General features: G+C 48.1%; 5 protein-coding genes across 5 annotated transcripts; 3 read left to right on the top strand and 2 right to left on the bottom strand.

Moving 5' to 3' along the window:
* Nucleotides 1–28: 28 nt before the first annotated feature.
* Nucleotides 29–1250, top strand: BC939DRAFT_501411 (nucleophile aminohydrolase; the record flags this gene model as incomplete). Its single annotated transcript, XM_051560163.1, has 5 exons — nucleotides 29–98; nucleotides 234–328; nucleotides 464–701; nucleotides 804–982; nucleotides 1098–1250. The coding sequence occupies 5 exons, from the start codon at nucleotides 29–31 to the stop codon at nucleotides 1248–1250; spliced, it is 735 nt and encodes a 244-aa protein (XP_051414121.1).
* Nucleotides 1251–2161: 911 nt separating this feature from the next.
* Nucleotides 2162–2576, top strand: BC939DRAFT_501410 (uncharacterized protein; the record flags this gene model as incomplete). The annotated part of the gene is made up of 3 exons (XM_051560162.1): nucleotides 2162–2189; nucleotides 2301–2444; nucleotides 2515–2576. The coding sequence occupies 3 exons, from the start codon at nucleotides 2162–2164 to the stop codon at nucleotides 2574–2576; spliced, it is 234 nt and encodes a 77-aa protein (XP_051414120.1).
* A 1349-nt stretch (nucleotides 2577–3925) lies between these two features.
* On the bottom strand, nucleotides 3926–4800 carry BC939DRAFT_445695 (uncharacterized protein). Its single transcript, XM_051554838.1, has one exon. The coding sequence runs from the start codon at nucleotides 4776–4778 to the stop codon at nucleotides 4287–4289; it is 492 nt and encodes a 163-aa protein (XP_051414119.1). The 5' UTR covers nucleotides 4779–4800; the 3' UTR covers nucleotides 3926–4286.
* Nucleotides 4801–11006: 6206 nt separating this feature from the next.
* On the top strand, nucleotides 11007–14563 carry BC939DRAFT_445688 (uncharacterized protein). Its single transcript, XM_051554837.1, has 2 exons — nucleotides 11007–11283; nucleotides 11483–14563. Exons 1-2 carry the CDS (start codon nucleotides 11094–11096, stop codon nucleotides 14110–14112), a joined length of 2820 nt encoding a protein of 939 aa, XP_051414118.1. The 5' UTR covers nucleotides 11007–11093; the 3' UTR covers nucleotides 14113–14563.
* Nucleotides 14564–16163: 1600 nt separating this feature from the next.
* On the bottom strand, nucleotides 16164–16760 carry BC939DRAFT_395082 (dual specificity phosphatase; the record flags this gene model as incomplete). Its single annotated transcript, XM_051552201.1, has 2 exons — nucleotides 16164–16478; nucleotides 16575–16760. Coding segments are annotated over 2 exons (501 nt in total), but the record flags the coding sequence as incomplete, so codon positions are not given.
* Nucleotides 16761–17394: the final 634 nt, after the last annotated feature.

The raw sequence follows: 17394 nt of genomic DNA, 5'->3' as shown, positions 1-17394 counted from the left end.
GCCGCCAACCAAGACAAACGACAGCACCATGAGTCGAGGAGCAGGCTACGATCGCCACATCACCGTCTTTTCGCCCGAGGGACGACTCTACCAAGTTGGTAACGTGTTCTGGCGTGTCATATCGTGTCGCGCGGTGTGCCCGCTGTCCCTGCGGAGGTCGCGCTATGATAATGGCTCTGTCGTCTTGTTACTGACCTGGATATAACGCGTCCCGTACCTCTCTGTCTCTATAGAATACGCCTTCAAGGCTATCTCCAACTCGGGAATCACCTCTATCGGTGTCCGCGGCAAGGACTCCTGTGTCATTGTCACTCAGCGCAAAGTTCCTGTAAGCACTTTGTCAAGCACTATCTGATACCGGCGCGTTTATGTTATCGCAACGCGAGTATTATTATTATTCTTATTTTCGTTTATTCACATCACTTTCCATTCTTCTCTATGTTCCATACTATATGTTCATTAGGACAAATTGCTGGATGCCTCGACAATTAGACACATTTACCCCCTGACGCCCAAGATTGGTTGCGTGATGACAGGACTGGTACCCGATGCTAGATCAGCCGTGAGCAGGGCGCAGAGAGAGGCTGCCGAGTTCCGGTACAAGTTTGGATACGAGATTCCTCCAGATATGCTGGCCAAGCGTATGGCCAACATCAACCAGGTCTATACTCAGCATGCTGCCATGCGACCCCTTGGTGTTTGTAAGTCGAATGCTTCCTTTTGAAAGTAAGAGTCCCTTTATTACGTGCGTTTTTATGAACCACAATTGACCTGAATGTGTGCAATTGTTTTTTTTTCATTAGCCATGATTTTGATTGGATTGGACGATGAGCGTGGGCCTCAGTTGTTCAAGATCGACCCTGCAGGATACTTTGTTGGATTCAAGGCGACCGCTGCTGGTGCGAAGCAGACAGAAAGTTTGAATCACCTGGAGAAGAAGCTCAAGAAGGAAAAGGAGCTGGACGAGGAGGAGGCCATCGAGGTATTTGTTTTGGGACGGTACTTTGTAGCAGGATGTTGTCATTAGGAATGCGAGTTTTTATGGTGCTCTAACTATCGACGATGACTATTTTTGGCACTCTGATAACCGTATATAGCTTGCGATCACAACGCTTTCGACGGTGCTTTCCTCAGATTTCAAGGCGACCGAGATCGAGGTCGGTGTTGTTTCGCTTCGGGACCCCAAGTTCCGTACTCTGGAGGTTACCGAGATCGAGGATCATCTTCAGAGGATTGTTGAGAAGGACTAAAGGATCTTCAGCATGGGCGTCATGGAGTCTTGTCTGTCGTAGACGCTCTCTTCTTCGTCCCTTTACAATTCGGCAGGATAGAGTGAACAAAAGAAGGGCAGCAAATACTACAGTTATATTCAAAAGCACGAAACTGCGAAGAAATAAAAAGAAAAAAAAATATATATGGCATTGTATTTTAAACAAGCAGAAAGACACTCGGACATTACTGAGCACATGGTACCGCCGCTTAGTTCCTCCAGAAGGCGATTGACCTCTCGGCCAATTTGTCAGACGCGTCTTTCTCCACGGAATGCGAAGATTCAAGAGTAGATGGTCAGTCCAAACTTGCCCTATTCATGTGCAGATGTCCTTTCCTCGCCCATTTGGCCCTTTCCAGACAGGGTTATCAGTTCCTTGGTAGACACGCCCAGCAACTTCTTGGCTCATACTGTCGAGCCAGGTTAGCCCAGGCGGATTGAGAGGTCGTCGGATCCGAACGCCAGACGTGATGCGCCTCAAAGGAAGAGGACTATGAATGGACAACCATGCCTAGGAAGGAGGCGCATGTAGCTTCGGTGCAACCCCATTCTATCGCCATTCATAGGAATGTCCTCATTCCAGTTGCTTCTTTTTTTTTCTGCGCTCGCATCACCACCATCGATTATATAGGTTATCTCAAGTTCACATCGAAAGATGATGGATTTATGAAGTGGCAAGCACACAGTGACTGGAAAGACACCATTAATCGCCTTCTTCAGTGCAAGCACCAAGGACTTCTTCGAAAGGGCGAGGAGCTGCAACGAAAGTAGAACAACAATGCCCACAAGCACTTGGACGACATACACTGAGCCCTTCAGAAAAGGAAACGGTCTGCCAAGCTCCAATCTCTCACAGTAACAGGTTTGGCTGACGCATCAGTTAACGACACGATGAAACGGATGCTCCAAGAAGAATTGGGTATGCCATGTGCGTTCCATTGCACGGTGCCTTTTTGTATGCTTGCTGTTAGCTGAGATATCTATTTCTAATATTACTAATTGCCTATCTCATGGATCATGAAATGCACAGGCTTGGGTGATGTACCGTCACTCGCACAAGCGGACTCTTCTGAAGAAATTCGTGTGGGCTGTGAGAACCAGGGAGTGCCATCGACGTCGGAAACCAATCTACCCGAGGTGTTCTCCAATTTGGTCCGACCGATTGCCGGAGAAGGTATTGCTTTTGACAGCTTTTTGGCAAAGATGACTGAGTGTCTTGATTTCAGAAGCTTACTATTTCACAGTTGGAATAACCATACCATTACCGCTGCAGATCCTGGAGACCCTTGCAAAGTCCATTTTGTAGAATTTTGTTCCGTCAGGGAACGAAGTCGACCCGAACGCGCTGAACCCTCGAGGCGGACGACCTGCACGAGCGATGGACTTGAGCTGAGAAATCCAAGCGTCTCGCATACTCCGTTTGATCTTGAAACGCCTTCGGTGATGAGATCATTGAAGCTTCTGCGATGTAAAGTTGATTATCCTCATACAAACCCACACCGTCCGCCATGTATGCTTGCTCTTTTGCCTCCGTTAGCAAGTTCTTGCTGCTGTTTTTCCGCTCATCCACTCCTGTCAGCGAAACCTCGAAGTGTCTCGACTCGATTCCTGCCAGAGTCGACGCTCCTCTTATGAACGTCCATGTCCTATCAGAAAACCTCTCTCGCTCATTTAACAGCGCCGGGATCTCGATATGAAATTTTAGATAATGAGAACTTGATAGCATTGCACGTTTATGAAAACCAACCGGTGTGGTGTAGTGGCTCTATATCAGGTAAAAGTACTCTCCTGGTAAACATAATAATTGTCTAACTGTAATAAAATTAAGCTCCAGATGCAGAGAACACTTGTAATGATAAAGACAGCAAATACTATTTACAAGAATGAAAAAGACGACGACACACTCGGGTAAGGGATCAGCAAGGTTAAAGGGACTCTGTCTTGATTCCTATGCCTAGACGACGACATCGAGGAGTGCTGTTCTTGATCCTCCACTCTTGTTTGTTATGAGACCATGATCGTTGCCTCGTCGAGGGTCCTCCAGGCTACGCGAGCGGACTCGCAGGAACATTTGATTGCGCTAGGGGTGCAGAAGTTCAGACGCACAGGTCTCGTCTCTACTCTTGCTGGGCGATACGCTATGCTGGCCAGTGATGGCAGAGTGTACCAACTTGGGGCACAATGTAATGGGACAGAGGCGCGTGGAGCGACTTAAGGAGTCGTACAGGGCAAGTGCTGTGCAAAAGTATTAGGAGGAAACAGACCAGGAACCTTTCGGCCCTGCCGTTCTGTTGACCAAGGAATTCCTATGAATGCAGACCCAATTGACTATTACATAACTGCACGCCCCTCTACTTGCACATCCTGTAACTGCCCTATTCCATTCATCGTATCATATCAAGGGATACTTGTATCCGTGTGCACTCTGTGGATTTATCACACCACACCGGGGCTAATTGAGTGGTCCATACGTGACTATTAACGTTTAACATCCACAGCAACCCCTGTGATATTAGGTACCAAGTCCCTGGGAGCGATCTCTATAGCGACCGCACGCGCACATGCTATAACCAACCAAAAGCAGCTCCGACATGGACTCATGAGGACCGTACAGAGTCAGGAAAACAGTCGGCCGATATGGAGAATTGGTTGGTCACCAGATATTGTCTTTCCTACTTTATTTACAATAATCGCTCGTTCACGCCAAGAAAAATAGGAGGATATGGACTTGACCCTTCGTGTCAAAGCGCCCTGTCCATTTCAAGGAAGCGAGAATCGGTGTTGGAGGTCCTTTTCAGGGATATTCGTACTCTTCATTTTCTGGATAGAGTCGTTCGGGAGAGGTTTCTTGGTGCGGTTTGGGTGGTTTATTTTCTACTGGCGTTGACGAAGAAGGAGATGTGAAATCTAGAGTAATGAGTAGCCCACCAACAGTGTTACGGCAGACGAGCTATACTCATTTACTAATGCGAACGCTACGCATTTATTTACTTTTTTCTTTCTTTGTTTGTTTTGTTCACACCATGCTAAGGTCCATAACAAGCCTATCCAACTTCTCAGGCGTAGTGCCCTGGCACTGGCCCATCAACTCTCGACTATGAATGGACAAGAATGTCGGCACCGTCTTGATATCGTACCGGTCCTGAACGTCCTTAATCTCATTGACATTGATCCGCAAGAAGGCGATCCCCTTGTGAGCAGAGTCCGTTGCGACCTTTTCGAAATAAGAGTCCATCCTCTGACACTCGGGATCGTTCTCAACAAAGAAATCGAGCACGATTTTCTGATGCCTGTCAAACGCGTCGTTCAGGTCGCTCATGGTTCTAATCGGAGTCGACATGATCTCGAGCAGCAGAATGCGAGGATGAGGGTGGGAAGGGTATAAGAGTAGGGGGTTAGAAGGTCTTGGGTCAACGTGTTGTGTGATTTTGTAATGATAGATTGAAGGAAAAGAGTTGAAAACAGAACGCGTGATGGTATGCAAGACAACTCGTTTTTTTATACGCATGACTTTAATGCAAATAAGATCCTGCATGAGCTCTGTCGCTGTCACCTTCGCCGTAATGATGTAGTCCACACCCGCCACCATGTCATTCGTTGACGGAATTTGGCTCGTGCACCAGACCGCGATCTCTATGAAACCTTGTATGTTTCATTCGATCGAATCTTGATTTATACCATCCTTTCTCCACAATCTTATGAATCCTTAGTGCAAAGGCGCCATAATTTGCTGAATGTAGTTTTGGCATACGATGCCTTCATTTTGAGCATCGCAGCCAATCCCTCGTTTCAGCTTCGGGAGAAAAGATTGGTATTGCAAAGATATATGTTCTCCACGGGTAGAAATCGGCGGTCGATGAAATGATGTAGTCCTGTTCCAATACATCAGGTGGGGGATCGGTGGTCTCATGGATCAGTAACTATGATCAAGGGTACGAAGACATGCTTGATTGTTGAAGCGAGGTGAAGACTATGGCGACCACCCGCTCACTATAAGAAATCTTGAGGAACATCCTATACACCGGAGCCTACCAGGAATCCAAACATGGGCCGTGTTTTTCAACCCCACAGTAGCTCCATCTGCTCCTGCTCACTCCCCCCGCACGAATGATGGAACGAAGGATCAACTTGTTCCAGGTCAGGCGACCATTCAATGACTTGAATCATGCTATCGGGACCAAATAGAAGACCTCAGTTTCAGCCTCTGTGGTACTTGAGTCCTACTCTTGATTAGTGTCGTCTGGAATTTCCCGATTAGATGTAATTTGTTCAAATCCATCCGTACCGACCAAACAAGTCTGCAAACACCCTGTGCTCAGTAGATTTGACAAGCCATAAGGAAAACCGTCGTATCAGAGACGGGAAGAAGATATGTTCCTGGTATCTGCGACCTCATTGAGACTAACGCGTGCGCCCAGAGAAACAACTGACCGCAACTGTAGATAACACGCCGATCAGCAGGGCTTAGTTCTTTCCTTTACGATGGGGTTACTATCCAGCCCGGCTGGTCAGGTAACGCTCCCGAAGGACATTCCATTCTTCATCTGAAAATCCCCCAGATCACACAAAAAGAAATCCAGAGTTCCACGGTCTAGATCGCATTGAGGAACAATCCCACAGTGAGCCCATGACTTCTCCTGCACAGGAACTAGAGATCGTTCAGCGGTATCTGAATATTGTACCCGATGCCGTCCGTAATATTGGCTGCGTCCAATGTCGATCCCTTGCAAGCAAGTCCGGTCTATGGATCTCGACGCCCTGACAAAAACACTGGCGGTTTGATCCTTTGCTCCTGTGGTCCCTGGAGGCCTGGCCCCCTGATCCAATAGCACATTCATAATCGACGTCGTCTACAATTTCTCTCTTTGGACACCACGGCAGTAGCCTTAAATAAAGGAGACGGGCAATGCAGTGATATGTCTCTCTCCTTGATAAAGCTCGCAGCTTCATCCTTCCACCTCGGTGAAAGACACTGCCCAGTTCATCTATTACTGGTTGGGAAATCAAAGGTCCACTCCTGGTGCCTCGATGCTATATTTAAAGACCATGGTATGGAGCTACAGCAGAAGGGACATCAGGCTCGATTGCGTGGATGGCAGAGTGAAGAATAACTGTGGGACTGTGGGTACCAGATCTTTATCTAGTAAATGCCAAGAGGAAATGAAAGTAGATTATGTTCAGGGAGTAGGAAAGAGCAGGGAGGGGAGAGCACGGCCAGGATCCGGGCAGGACCCATACAGTAACGTGTTTTCTTTTAGCCGTAACGGAGAAGACGTTGTTACACCACGGCGGATGCACGGACGGTTTGGACGCAGCATACCTTGTAACCCGAAAAGGAAATGGCCCTGTATGGTAGACATGAGCAGTTCTTTTTAGCACCAAGCTTCGGTATGGGAAAGGTGACTAAGGCAAATGTATTCTGAGCAAAACGAGCCGTGTCACCGTAAAATGGAGCAGGGGCAGGGGCAAAAGCAGGAAAAATAAATAAATAAAAAGAGCAGGGGGCTCTCTGACGCGTCGCGCGATAGGTGGCAACGCGTTTCGTGCACCACACGCGCAAGGGAAATCTGAGCAATACGCTCTCGAGATACGTTATGATTGCTACTCAATCCATCGCACCATCTCTCTAAGGCCTAATTGAAACCCTCATATGAGGGAATTGTGTAAGCAAAAATGACCTCTTCGAGGGAGATGGTACTGCCTATCCAATAACTAGCGCACATTCTCACCAGAATGGACTCGTACAACAGAACCAAAGCTGGGATGAAAATAAAGTTGGATTCAGTAATCACTTTGTTGACGGTCTGGTCGTCAAAATTTGAGGGTTACACAATGGTCGCAGCATCCATAGTCGTCAATGTGAATAGGTGCGCAATTGCGTGTGCTTTGCCTTGTTAATCTGAGACTAAGTGTAACAGAGGTGAGGTAGTTGCTTTTGTTTGTTTGTGTCTTTGCCATAAGCTAAACTAGGGCGCCCGCTGGATCCTCTGGGAGCACATTCCTTCCATCACAATATTCTTTTGATTGACCTTCCCAAGCATCGTCCTCGAAGGGTTCCTCCGCGGAACGCACCTATGTAACAGTGCTACTGTCGTCCTTCAATCAATCGAACTTTAGCATGCAGGATATAGAGACACAGACTAGCATCTTGCTGTGATCTGAAGTCATCACTAGCAGAGACACGCACATCTGTTTAGCACTCGACGGATTGTCCCGTTATTGCCAATCGATGAGCCGCGTTAGTGAGCCCTCAGAAGCATGGGTTGATCGCTACACATCAGACACGCCATCAAAGACAGCACTTGGGCTCATAACTTACACGAGGATTTCCTCCTTTCTCAATTTCCAAAGCTAGGTCGCAGGTTGTTTGCTTTCGTAAGTCGATCTAGAGCAAAAGCCATGATGTTGGCATCAGCATTCACCTGTGATATCTACTATTTCGTTGCTCGAGTAGCCTCTTCAAATAGCCCCTATACACTCACCAAACCCTTATGCTGTTGACATCGATGGTCCCTATCCTTATGCCAAAAGCTCTTATGATTTCATTTATCTATTTTGATGACTTCAATGCCGAGGCTGCTGGGGTTATTTTTCTCAAATCAGCGATAAGAGCACTCCTGGTTGCTTCTCTCTCAAAAAGAGATTCTAACTTTCATAAATGCTTTGCACGAAAATGTGTGAGAGAGAGAGGGGGAAGAGAGGAAGTGATAGAAAAGCACGACAAACTGGTCATCCATCCTGCAAAAGCAGCCAAGCTACTGTGGTTCCGGATCTAGTCAAGAATGTGAAAAAATAAATGCAAAGCAATCGAGAACGTTGTCGTTGTGTTGATCGATCGAGGCAATGGTGATCGTAGTACTGTCATTGGGAAGACTAAACGGATGAAAATAGACAGCGCGTCCATAGCTACGAAAAAATAAATAAAAAAGAAGTGAGCATGACTAGTAGTTTCCCAAGCATGATCCAAGGAGCTCGGGTTATGGACGCGTGCTGAACAATGAATGAAAGAAAAAAAGATGGTGTCAATATAGTGAGCGATATGCAAATTTACAGATATTGCGTTCACATGCTATGCCCAACCATACACGTTCGCAGTTCTATCCTTCTGCTCCTCTTCTTAGAGCGCGTCTCAAAATTGTCAATGTAGAGAGTAAGTCTTCTTTTTAGAAGAAACTAGAGACGCAATAGGTGGGTATTCCGCAAACTCGGGGGTTTCCTTCACGTTAATTTGCGAACAAAATGATGAAGGGGTGTAACGAAGAGCGTTAATCCCCTTTGTTGCATACTGCAAGCCGTAGGCGGGACGGATGGCGCATAGAGTTTATCGTCATTGGCTGTTTACAGCGGGTATTTGAATTGTTAATATGGAAGGCGAGGAAAAAAATGGCGGGCGAAATATAGAACGCGATGGTTTGAGTGGAGTCCAGACTCTAGATCTTTGATCAATGCGCGATGTTTAGAATATATTCTTCTATCAAGTCTTTGTGCCATACTGCGAGCCTGCTCCTTGTTCCTATGGGAGCAGATGCAGGAGTCAATGTATATGTATATATTATTAAGCAGTTTATCGGTATAGTTTATCTGGCAAGTCGTAAAGACGTCTTCATATGCGCATCCTAGGGAGGATGGGCAATAATGGTTGTCAAGGTGATCGCTGCAGCGTTGAATTCATGGGCTCAGGACTTGATGCTCTATCGTTTATTTTTTTTTCCCGTTTTCACTCAGAGTCTACGGTGGTTTGTGCACTTCGCGGGAGAAGTGACCAAACATATCGTCAGAGCATTTTTGAACGTTGTAAATTCCTGAGGAGCACAAATATGAGCAAAAAAAAAAAAAAAAGAAGGATGGGACCGGTTGAAATGGACCTGAGTGGCCTGGGAAATTACACAAGTGGCACGAGCAGAAGTTTTGTGTAAGGTACTCGAGCACATACATGTAAACATGAAGTCGATCTCTTTAGGTGTGAATGAAGGTGAGCAGGAAAGTGGTGGAGCGGCTACATTACAATGGCGATTGCTGCTTCGTCTCATTTCGCATCGAACAGCAGCAGAAAGAGAACGGGATATGGATGGGCGGTCTGCTGGTAATCAGGGGGAGAGAACGTTCTGACAGCATGAATGCAAAAACTTCTACGCCGCCTCATTCTGAAGTGGTTCCGAATAGAAGGGTCTCCTGAAAATTGCAAAAAGGCCGTTATTTATCACAAATCACCACGGACATATGCCTAATGATTAACTAGACCATGCAGAACGTGTCCTTTCTTCGATGAGAAAACAAGAGAAGCCAAAAACAGGCCATCTATTAGGTTTCTGTAATGATTAATGCTGGTGCCGCGACAGCGATCAGAAAGATCTCTCGGGGGGAAGCGAGAAATGAAATGTTTGCAGTAAAGTGGAATACCGCTCCGAAAAGAGTTACGTGGCCATTGACACTCGACAGGACGAACTGCCAGCCAGGGACACGCCGTGAAAGGGAAAGAGGGGAAAGACGGCCAGAGCCGGCTATTGAACGGGTACTCTGCTATATTTCAAGTTTACGTTACTCTACTGTACTCTACGTAACATGTAGCACAATGAGAAGTTGCTGGCATATGTTTGTTGCATAATTGTATACAATATTAAAGTAGGCATATTACAATAAGTCCTTGAGGCTGAAGGGAAAGCAAGAAGAGCAAGAAAAAGGAAGGAAAGAAATATAAAAGGCCTATTGAATTGAAATGGTTGATTGCGATACGGCCACTGAGAAATTGAATAAGGATCCTTATTCAAACGACGCGCACAAACAAAATATGTGTGATGGTTGAGTACTTGCAGCCTGTTCATTCGTGCTAATCCAATCGAAGGACTTGTTCACCTAACAAACACAGCTCAGCTCCAAAGTAACACACACCACCCACGCATATCATATCCTTCTCCACCGCTGTACAGCGGTCGAGAGAAGAGGGGGAGGGTGGGGGTGGCCATAATCCAGTGGAAAATTATATAAATCAGATCCGTCGCTTGTTGTCATTGCCTCGACCTTTCTTCCCCTCTTCTCCTCTTTTCCTCTTTCTCGTTCTCGTCTCTTGACTCCTTCTCTTTTTGTCCGCTGTCGCTTAGTTGTTATCAGTTCTTTAAGCGATCGACCTGTCGGCAGAACAATCCAAAAAAAGAAAGCAGCGACAAAAAAACTTCACGCCATCCGACCTACTCCAACCAGCTAACGAACTACTCAACAAACCAAACGACCATTCATCCAAACCATTGCCACTAACCTGACCCTCGGACCAAAAAAACAACAACGCCAATACTCTGTCTGCATTATTATTATTATTTTTTTACCGCGGATAAGCACACATCACGGTTCATTAATATTATTTTTCCCGCCAGCAAAACATGTAAGCAACAAAAAAAAATCCTTCCTTCCCGTCCCTTCTTTGCCCTTTCCTCTAGTGTTCTATCCCCTTGAAGAAACCTGATCATGCGCCACCGCCCTCTACCCATTATCCCTTCCCTTGACTCAAAGACTTTCGATCATACGGTATATTAATTTCATTTATGATCGGCACTTTTCAATTTGATAAAATGCTCGTTGCTCGGTTGTGTTCCCGCCTGTGCCTGGAATGCGCCGAGAACTGAGAGAGACAGCTCGCGCGGAAATAACAGCTGGAGGGAGTAACGATATCCCTTTGCGCTAGAGTTAATCTGCCGCATCCACAATGATGGGTTCGGCATGATAGACTTTGAGGGAAAGTGAGGAATCGATGCTAGGGGATGGCGGCAAAAAAAAAAAAAAAAAAAAATAAGCCAAAAGCATGCTTACACAAACATCCTCCTAAATATACATGCACCCTCCAATCCCTACCGCAGACCCCCCGACTCATTTCACGATGACTGACAGACAGACAGTACCAACAACCTTTGCTGAGCAAAAACAAAACAAAACATCCACGCACAACAGTGTCAGCTTCCTTGCTCCCTACATTACAAGGAGTACACCCTTGCGTTTACCGATGTTCTCGTACACCTTTCGCAGTATGCATATGGATAGCATCCTTATTATTACCCGCGCTTTTCTTTGACCTCTTCTTTCCTCCTCGCTACTTTTCTGTTTGTGTTCGCTTACGATATGCTGTGCTCTGCCCAAAGGGTTCAACTGTTTGACTGATCAATGCATTATTTCACTTGCATACTACGTTTTTTAATTTGCTCACTCTCTGTTTATGCTTCCTAGATCGTCCCTCTGGTCTTCCTGTCATCGTTGAGCCCCTTGCACCCTGCCTTGGCTCTTTCGTGTTTCACCTACAAACACAAGACTCTGTGGAACGAGCGAGGAAAGAAGGAACAACGGACGGGCGGATAGAAGGAACTATTGCATACGCACGCACGTACAGAGAGGAAGAGAGAGAGCATTTTGTTCGAATATCATCCCCCTACCGATCGCAAGAAAGAGGGCAAGCTAGAAGGGAAAAAAAAAAAGGCCCCGATAGAGCCATATCCTCCGACTGGATTCGACCTCGACCTCGACCTCGCCTGCTTTTATCTTCCGCGCAACCAATGCTTCAGGCCCTTATGGTGTTCCCGAACAATAACGATCTCTTCCATGTAACCCATACTCAACTGGGCGAGAACGTGGCCGATATAATCCAACACCAGCACCAAAACCCGCAACAGCTACACCATCCTCATTCCCCGGAGCATTATCACCAACAACAACCCACAGAAAACATGATGGCCTCAGCCGCATCGTCGCCAATACAAGAACGCATCCTCAACCCCTTCCCCTCCACTTCTTCTTCTTTAAATTCCTCATTAAATTCCTCCTCCATTCCTTCACACATAAATCCCCTTCTGCCAACACACCACCCCCAAAATCATCTCCATCCTCAACAGCAGCTTTCGTTACACCAATCACAGTTACACCAACCTCTTCCTCAGCACCAACAACTCTCCCAGTCCCCAAGGCGCCATCAACCCCATTCTCCACCACAGACATCATCCAAGAACCAAACCTATCCTCCCACCCCACTCTCTCACCAGTCCTCGCAAGTAACGCCCTCTCCACAACAGCAAACTATGCACTTTCATATGATCTCACCTATGATGGTCAGCAATCTTAGCGCACCGTCCTCACCATCCTACTCTGTCATCAAGTCTGAAGAGGGACTTCGTCACCAGAACTTCGAGTATCTGGTCTACCCTTCCTTCGACGTGCAGTCGCCGCCTACGCCACAACCACCTCACCATATCCTTCCCTCACAGCGATCCCCCCATCCCCTGCCATCCTCACAGCAGCGAATGATGTCTTACAACGATGTCTCCCTGATGCAGCAGCGTCAACACAGCCATCAGCAGCAGATGAGGATCCAACAGCAACAGCAGCAATACCATTCGTACCACTCGCAGCAGCAACTCATGTATGACCCCCAACCAACAGCTTCAGGTCGTCCAGCCATCTCTTCAGCCATGTCCATGTCCATGCCCCTCTCCGTATCAATCCCTGTTACCTCGGGTTCATCCGCACTTATGGTCAATTCTTCCACATCGACCAACTCCGCCAGTCTCTTCACACCGACTAGTGCTGCCACACCGATCCCTTTTTTCGGCCCTTCTTTCTCTCCATCTGCCTTATCAAAGGACGAAGCTGCCGCCATGGGATCCCACAAGATGAACACGGCTGCCATGATGGCATTTCAGCACCAGAAGCGACAGTACTCATCACAGGGTAATATTAGCTACTCTTCTATTGCTACTGCTTCATCCACAACAGTAACCCCTACTGTCGAGTCCGGATCTATCCATCCTGCGTCGCCTAAACGATCAAGACAAAATTCGAGCCATCAACATGCGATAGCCCAACTCGCCCCAAATACGATGGAATCAGGTCCAGGAATCTCTGCCCTTCCAGATTTTCCATCCTCTAGCGTACATAGTGCGACTACTGCCGCTAATGTCTCGCCTTCACCCTCTGCCAAGAGACCTCGAAGACCCTCTACAGCGCTGTCGAGCAGGACCTCGACCGCTGGCAGCCCACACCTGGTCTCAGCAGACGATGCACGAGTCGCCAAGGTTGCAAAGACCTCGGTGACTTCTTCGGCCGCAGCCGCAGCTTCAGCCGCAGCATCTGGTGTACCAATGGCCATGGCTACAAGGACCCCGAGCCGCGTTGGAATCGCCAAGGGGCCATCATCGACCGTTTTGGATCAGGTACAGGCGCAGTTCCTGCATCCATCACAGCCACAAGTCCAGGCACGCACACAGCCGCCCCAGCCGGGTGTCATCGTCCACTATACCCATGTCCCTACTACAGTCACGACGACCGTGGCCCGCACGGCTCACACGGGCAATGTGACCCATCCACGTCGTGCTGCCCAGAACCGAGCTGCACAACGAACTTTCCGCAACCGACGCAAGGCCTATATCAAGGATATGGAGCAGAAGGTGCTCGAGTATAACCAGACGAAGGCCATGTTTGAGGAGGTCCAGAACCAGAACCTGGAGATGTGGCGACGATTGAGGATCCTTGAGAGCTTTGTGGCCCAACATGGGTTGACTCCTCCATCGTTCGCACCCTTGATACCGTTCTGGGAGACGGACGCCGGCATTGCTGCAGCACAAGCACAAGCACAGGCAGCGAGCGCGGCTAGCGCTGGAGGAGATGGAAGTGTTTATAGCCGGACATCAAGTCGCAACAGCCAGACCTCGGAGATCGATGGTGAGGCAGAGGATGGTCATAATCTTACGTACAGCAGTCATCATAGCGGTATCAGTAGTATTATTAAGCATGAGGAGAGTCAGGATGAGGATGGCGAGCATGATGTTGACGCTCGAGTTGAGGATCTGGACGTTAGACGATCCACGTAGAATGACAATATATGATAACGCAATATACTTGTAAATAGAAAAAAAAAAAAAACTTTTCACTTTCCCGCATTGTTCATTTTGCATGAACAATAATGAAATTTGGCGCCTTTTTCCCTCCATTTTTTTTTTGCATTGCATTGCGCACCTGGGAATAGTAAAGTTCTATTTGTTGTTTGTTGGCGTCAATGGTTCAGCTATCATTTTTTTTCTTTCTTTTTTCCCGCCCTCTTTATTTTCCTCCGCATTGGGATGGATTCGGGTCAATTCTTTCGGAAGGGTAGTATATTTAAAAAAATCAACGATTGTTTGTAGTCTAAGATTGATTATAAGCAGGAATGGGGGGAAGTAGAGTCGCTCGGAGGTTTATTTGTTGTCATGGTGGTACCATGGAGTTGTCAGGGACGATTGTCGCACAAATAATATGTATCAAATAAACCCCCCAAGAAGGGCCTTTCTTTCCTTCCATCGTTATTTGTCTAAATTTGAATATTTGGGAGGGGACATGGATCATAAGGTCCAGCGGGAACGTTTGGCGCATATTTTTTTTTTTTTTTTCCCTCGCAAATCCCCAGTTTCCCTCGGAATGCATGCATGGCTGCTTATGTATGGCACATACATAGACCACACGTACAAATCCAAGAAAGCAACAGAGAAGGATGTGTGCATCCATGACAGAGCAGTTATATTATTATTAAAATATTATTATTATTATGTTTTTATTGTATTCATTCCAAAGGAGTTGATATGTACATGGAAATGATAGGGTGTATGTGTCATTTGAGGCGTGCGGATCAAAAGCCAAGTGAGCGTTGTCATGCTCATCTCTCCATCCTTAAGGCCTGATAGAACTCTCCAAAGTTCTTGGTGTCGAGCAAAGGTGGGGAGCAAGGCCGGGGCGAAAAGACACATTCTTGGGTGGAACAGCTGCAAGCCCCCTCTGTTCCCTCCATTATGCCTTCCTGGTCGCACGTATCCTGCTGCTGCTGCTGCATGGCCACGTCCGATGATGGTGTCAAGCACTCGATCTGCTGCTGCTGTTGTTGCTGTTGTTGCTGGCAGCCATGAAACCCATTCGACCAGCCTCGTGTAAGAACCTTGGCCAGCTTATGGATTCCTGCCTTCTTGGAAGAAGAAGCTCCGTGGATCGAAGAAGCAGATGAGCCCGAGTTCGTGCGCGTAGGCGCCGCAGGTCTCAGTGGTAACTTGGACCACAGACCCGAGCCACCACGGCCCTTCATCGATGCGGTCTCGTCTTTTGCGGAAGCTTCGCTCATGGATGTCACGACTGCAGGCGTCGTCAAGGGCATGGCTGGGATCTCAGGGGCGAAGATCGACATCGCTGCAGAGGAAGCCGAAGACGAGGTTGAGGAGGGGCGTGAGTAAGAAGACGTCGAGGCAGCGACCGAGGACATGGATGAGGAGGCTGAGGATGGAGGACGGTGGGAGGCCACGAATGAAGGTACGGGTGGGCTGAGCTCGAGGGGCTCATTCGCCTTGAAGGGCACCCCCTCAGGGAACCGTCTCTGAGCCAGTCTTGACGATCGCGTCGAGAGCGGGTGGATTGGGGTAGATGGAGTGCCCAGATCAGGGAAGGAGAACCGGTCGTTCAGGGGCGTAGATGGGATGTCTGCCTCTGAGGGGAAGGAGAACCGGTCGGTCATAGGGGTCGAGGGGACCTTGGTGCTTGAGAATGTGAAACGGTCGGCCAAGGGAGTCCTGGGCGGAGCAGCTCCGTTCAGGGCATCGGAATTCAGTGGAGCGACTGGCGATCGGTGGTAGGGCGCGCGAGGACGGGTCGTGACAGGAGTTGAGGGCTCGACCGTGTGAGAGTTACCGGATCGAGAGTTCGATCGAGCAAGGACCAACGTGCTGCGCTTGGTAGTCATGGTGACGGACCTGGCAGGAGTCATCTCTGACTTGGGGACAATAGCCGACCGCTTGCTGTTCTCCTCGCCATCAATGTCCATCCTGTCGGTTGGGTAAGGATAGCCATCCTCATCATCGTCATCATCATCTCTTGCGCTGCAACTGTCCTTGAAGGTAGCTGTGGACTTGTTAAGCGACTTTCCGAACTCAGCCAGCTGGTACATCAAGCTCATATTGGGCGAGATTACGCTCGAGTGCGATTTGACATACTCGTACGCATCCGTCAGGCTCAGCTGCAGGGTCTTCATCACATAGGCGATCACTAACGAGGCCGAGCGTGAGACTCCCAGCTGACAGTGGACAAGGACCTTGCCACCCATGCTTTTGACGTCCTCAATAAACGCAAAGGCCATCGGAAATTCACTTTGCAAGTTTCTTTGGTGATGTGTCCAGGAGAGGTTCTTGTAATGGATCGATCCGCCATGCATCGTCTTTACGATCTTATCGCCTCCGATAACCGTAATCTTCTTATCGGCTGCTGTTGGAGAGGGGAGCTCATATTGTTGTTGTGATGCGCTCGAGATTTCGATGGCGACGTTCAACACAGCCGTGATACCCAGTCTTGAAAGCGTATTGACATCCATAGCATTGTGTTCGGCTCCCAAGTATAGATGTGGCAGCACACAGACGGGCTCCTTTGTGTAGGGTGAAGCCGTACCACACTCGGCACTAAAGTCGGCAAAGTATGAAGAGATTGGGCGTTGCCTGGACGTGCCTGACATGGGCAGACGCGGTGTGGGCAAGGCCTGGTCCAGCAGCAACTGACTATGCCGCCTTGATGATGTCTCTGCTGCGGAGTCTTCGGTAGTGGGTGTGGCGACTGGTGTTGTTGACTGAGAGTGAATCGTTGCGAGGGAGGTGGTGATGGGTGCGGATGTGAAGTGGCGACTGGAAGCGAGTGATGAGGAGGGGGGGAAGGAAGGAGAGACTGCTGCCGCCATCGAAGCCATGGTTTCAATCTTTCCGGGGGAAGGAGGCACCAGAAGTGATAACCGCTTAGAGTTGCGGGTCTTTTTTACATCCTGTGCGAGAAGGGGTCGCTGGAGTGAAAAGGAGTGTGAGGCGGGTCTTCCCATGGGGAGGGATGTGTTGAGGGAGGAAGAAGGGGATGTAGGCATAGAGAGCTGAAGTGGTGAAGGTGATGGTGACATGCTGGAGGGTATGGTTACGCTGAGATGGGTAGTATTACAAATTAGAGAAAGAGAGAAATGTACAAGGCCTAGAAAAAGACGGAGAAGAGCGGGTAGAAGAGCGGCTGTTAACAATTAGGGACAAGGGCGCGTTTGATATTGATGAGTAAATTGGATAATTGGATTGGACTCAAGCGTGACGAACAGTGCATCAAATGAGAAAAAA

The sequence above is a fragment of the Gamsiella multidivaricata genome (assembly GCF_025024155.1).
Source record: "Gamsiella multidivaricata strain RSA 2152 chromosome Unknown BC939scaffold_19, whole genome shotgun sequence".
NCBI lineage: Eukaryota > Fungi > Mortierellomycota > Mortierellomycetes > Mortierellales > Mortierellaceae > Gamsiella > Gamsiella multidivaricata.
This window is presented reverse-complemented; position numbering and strand designations above follow the sequence as displayed.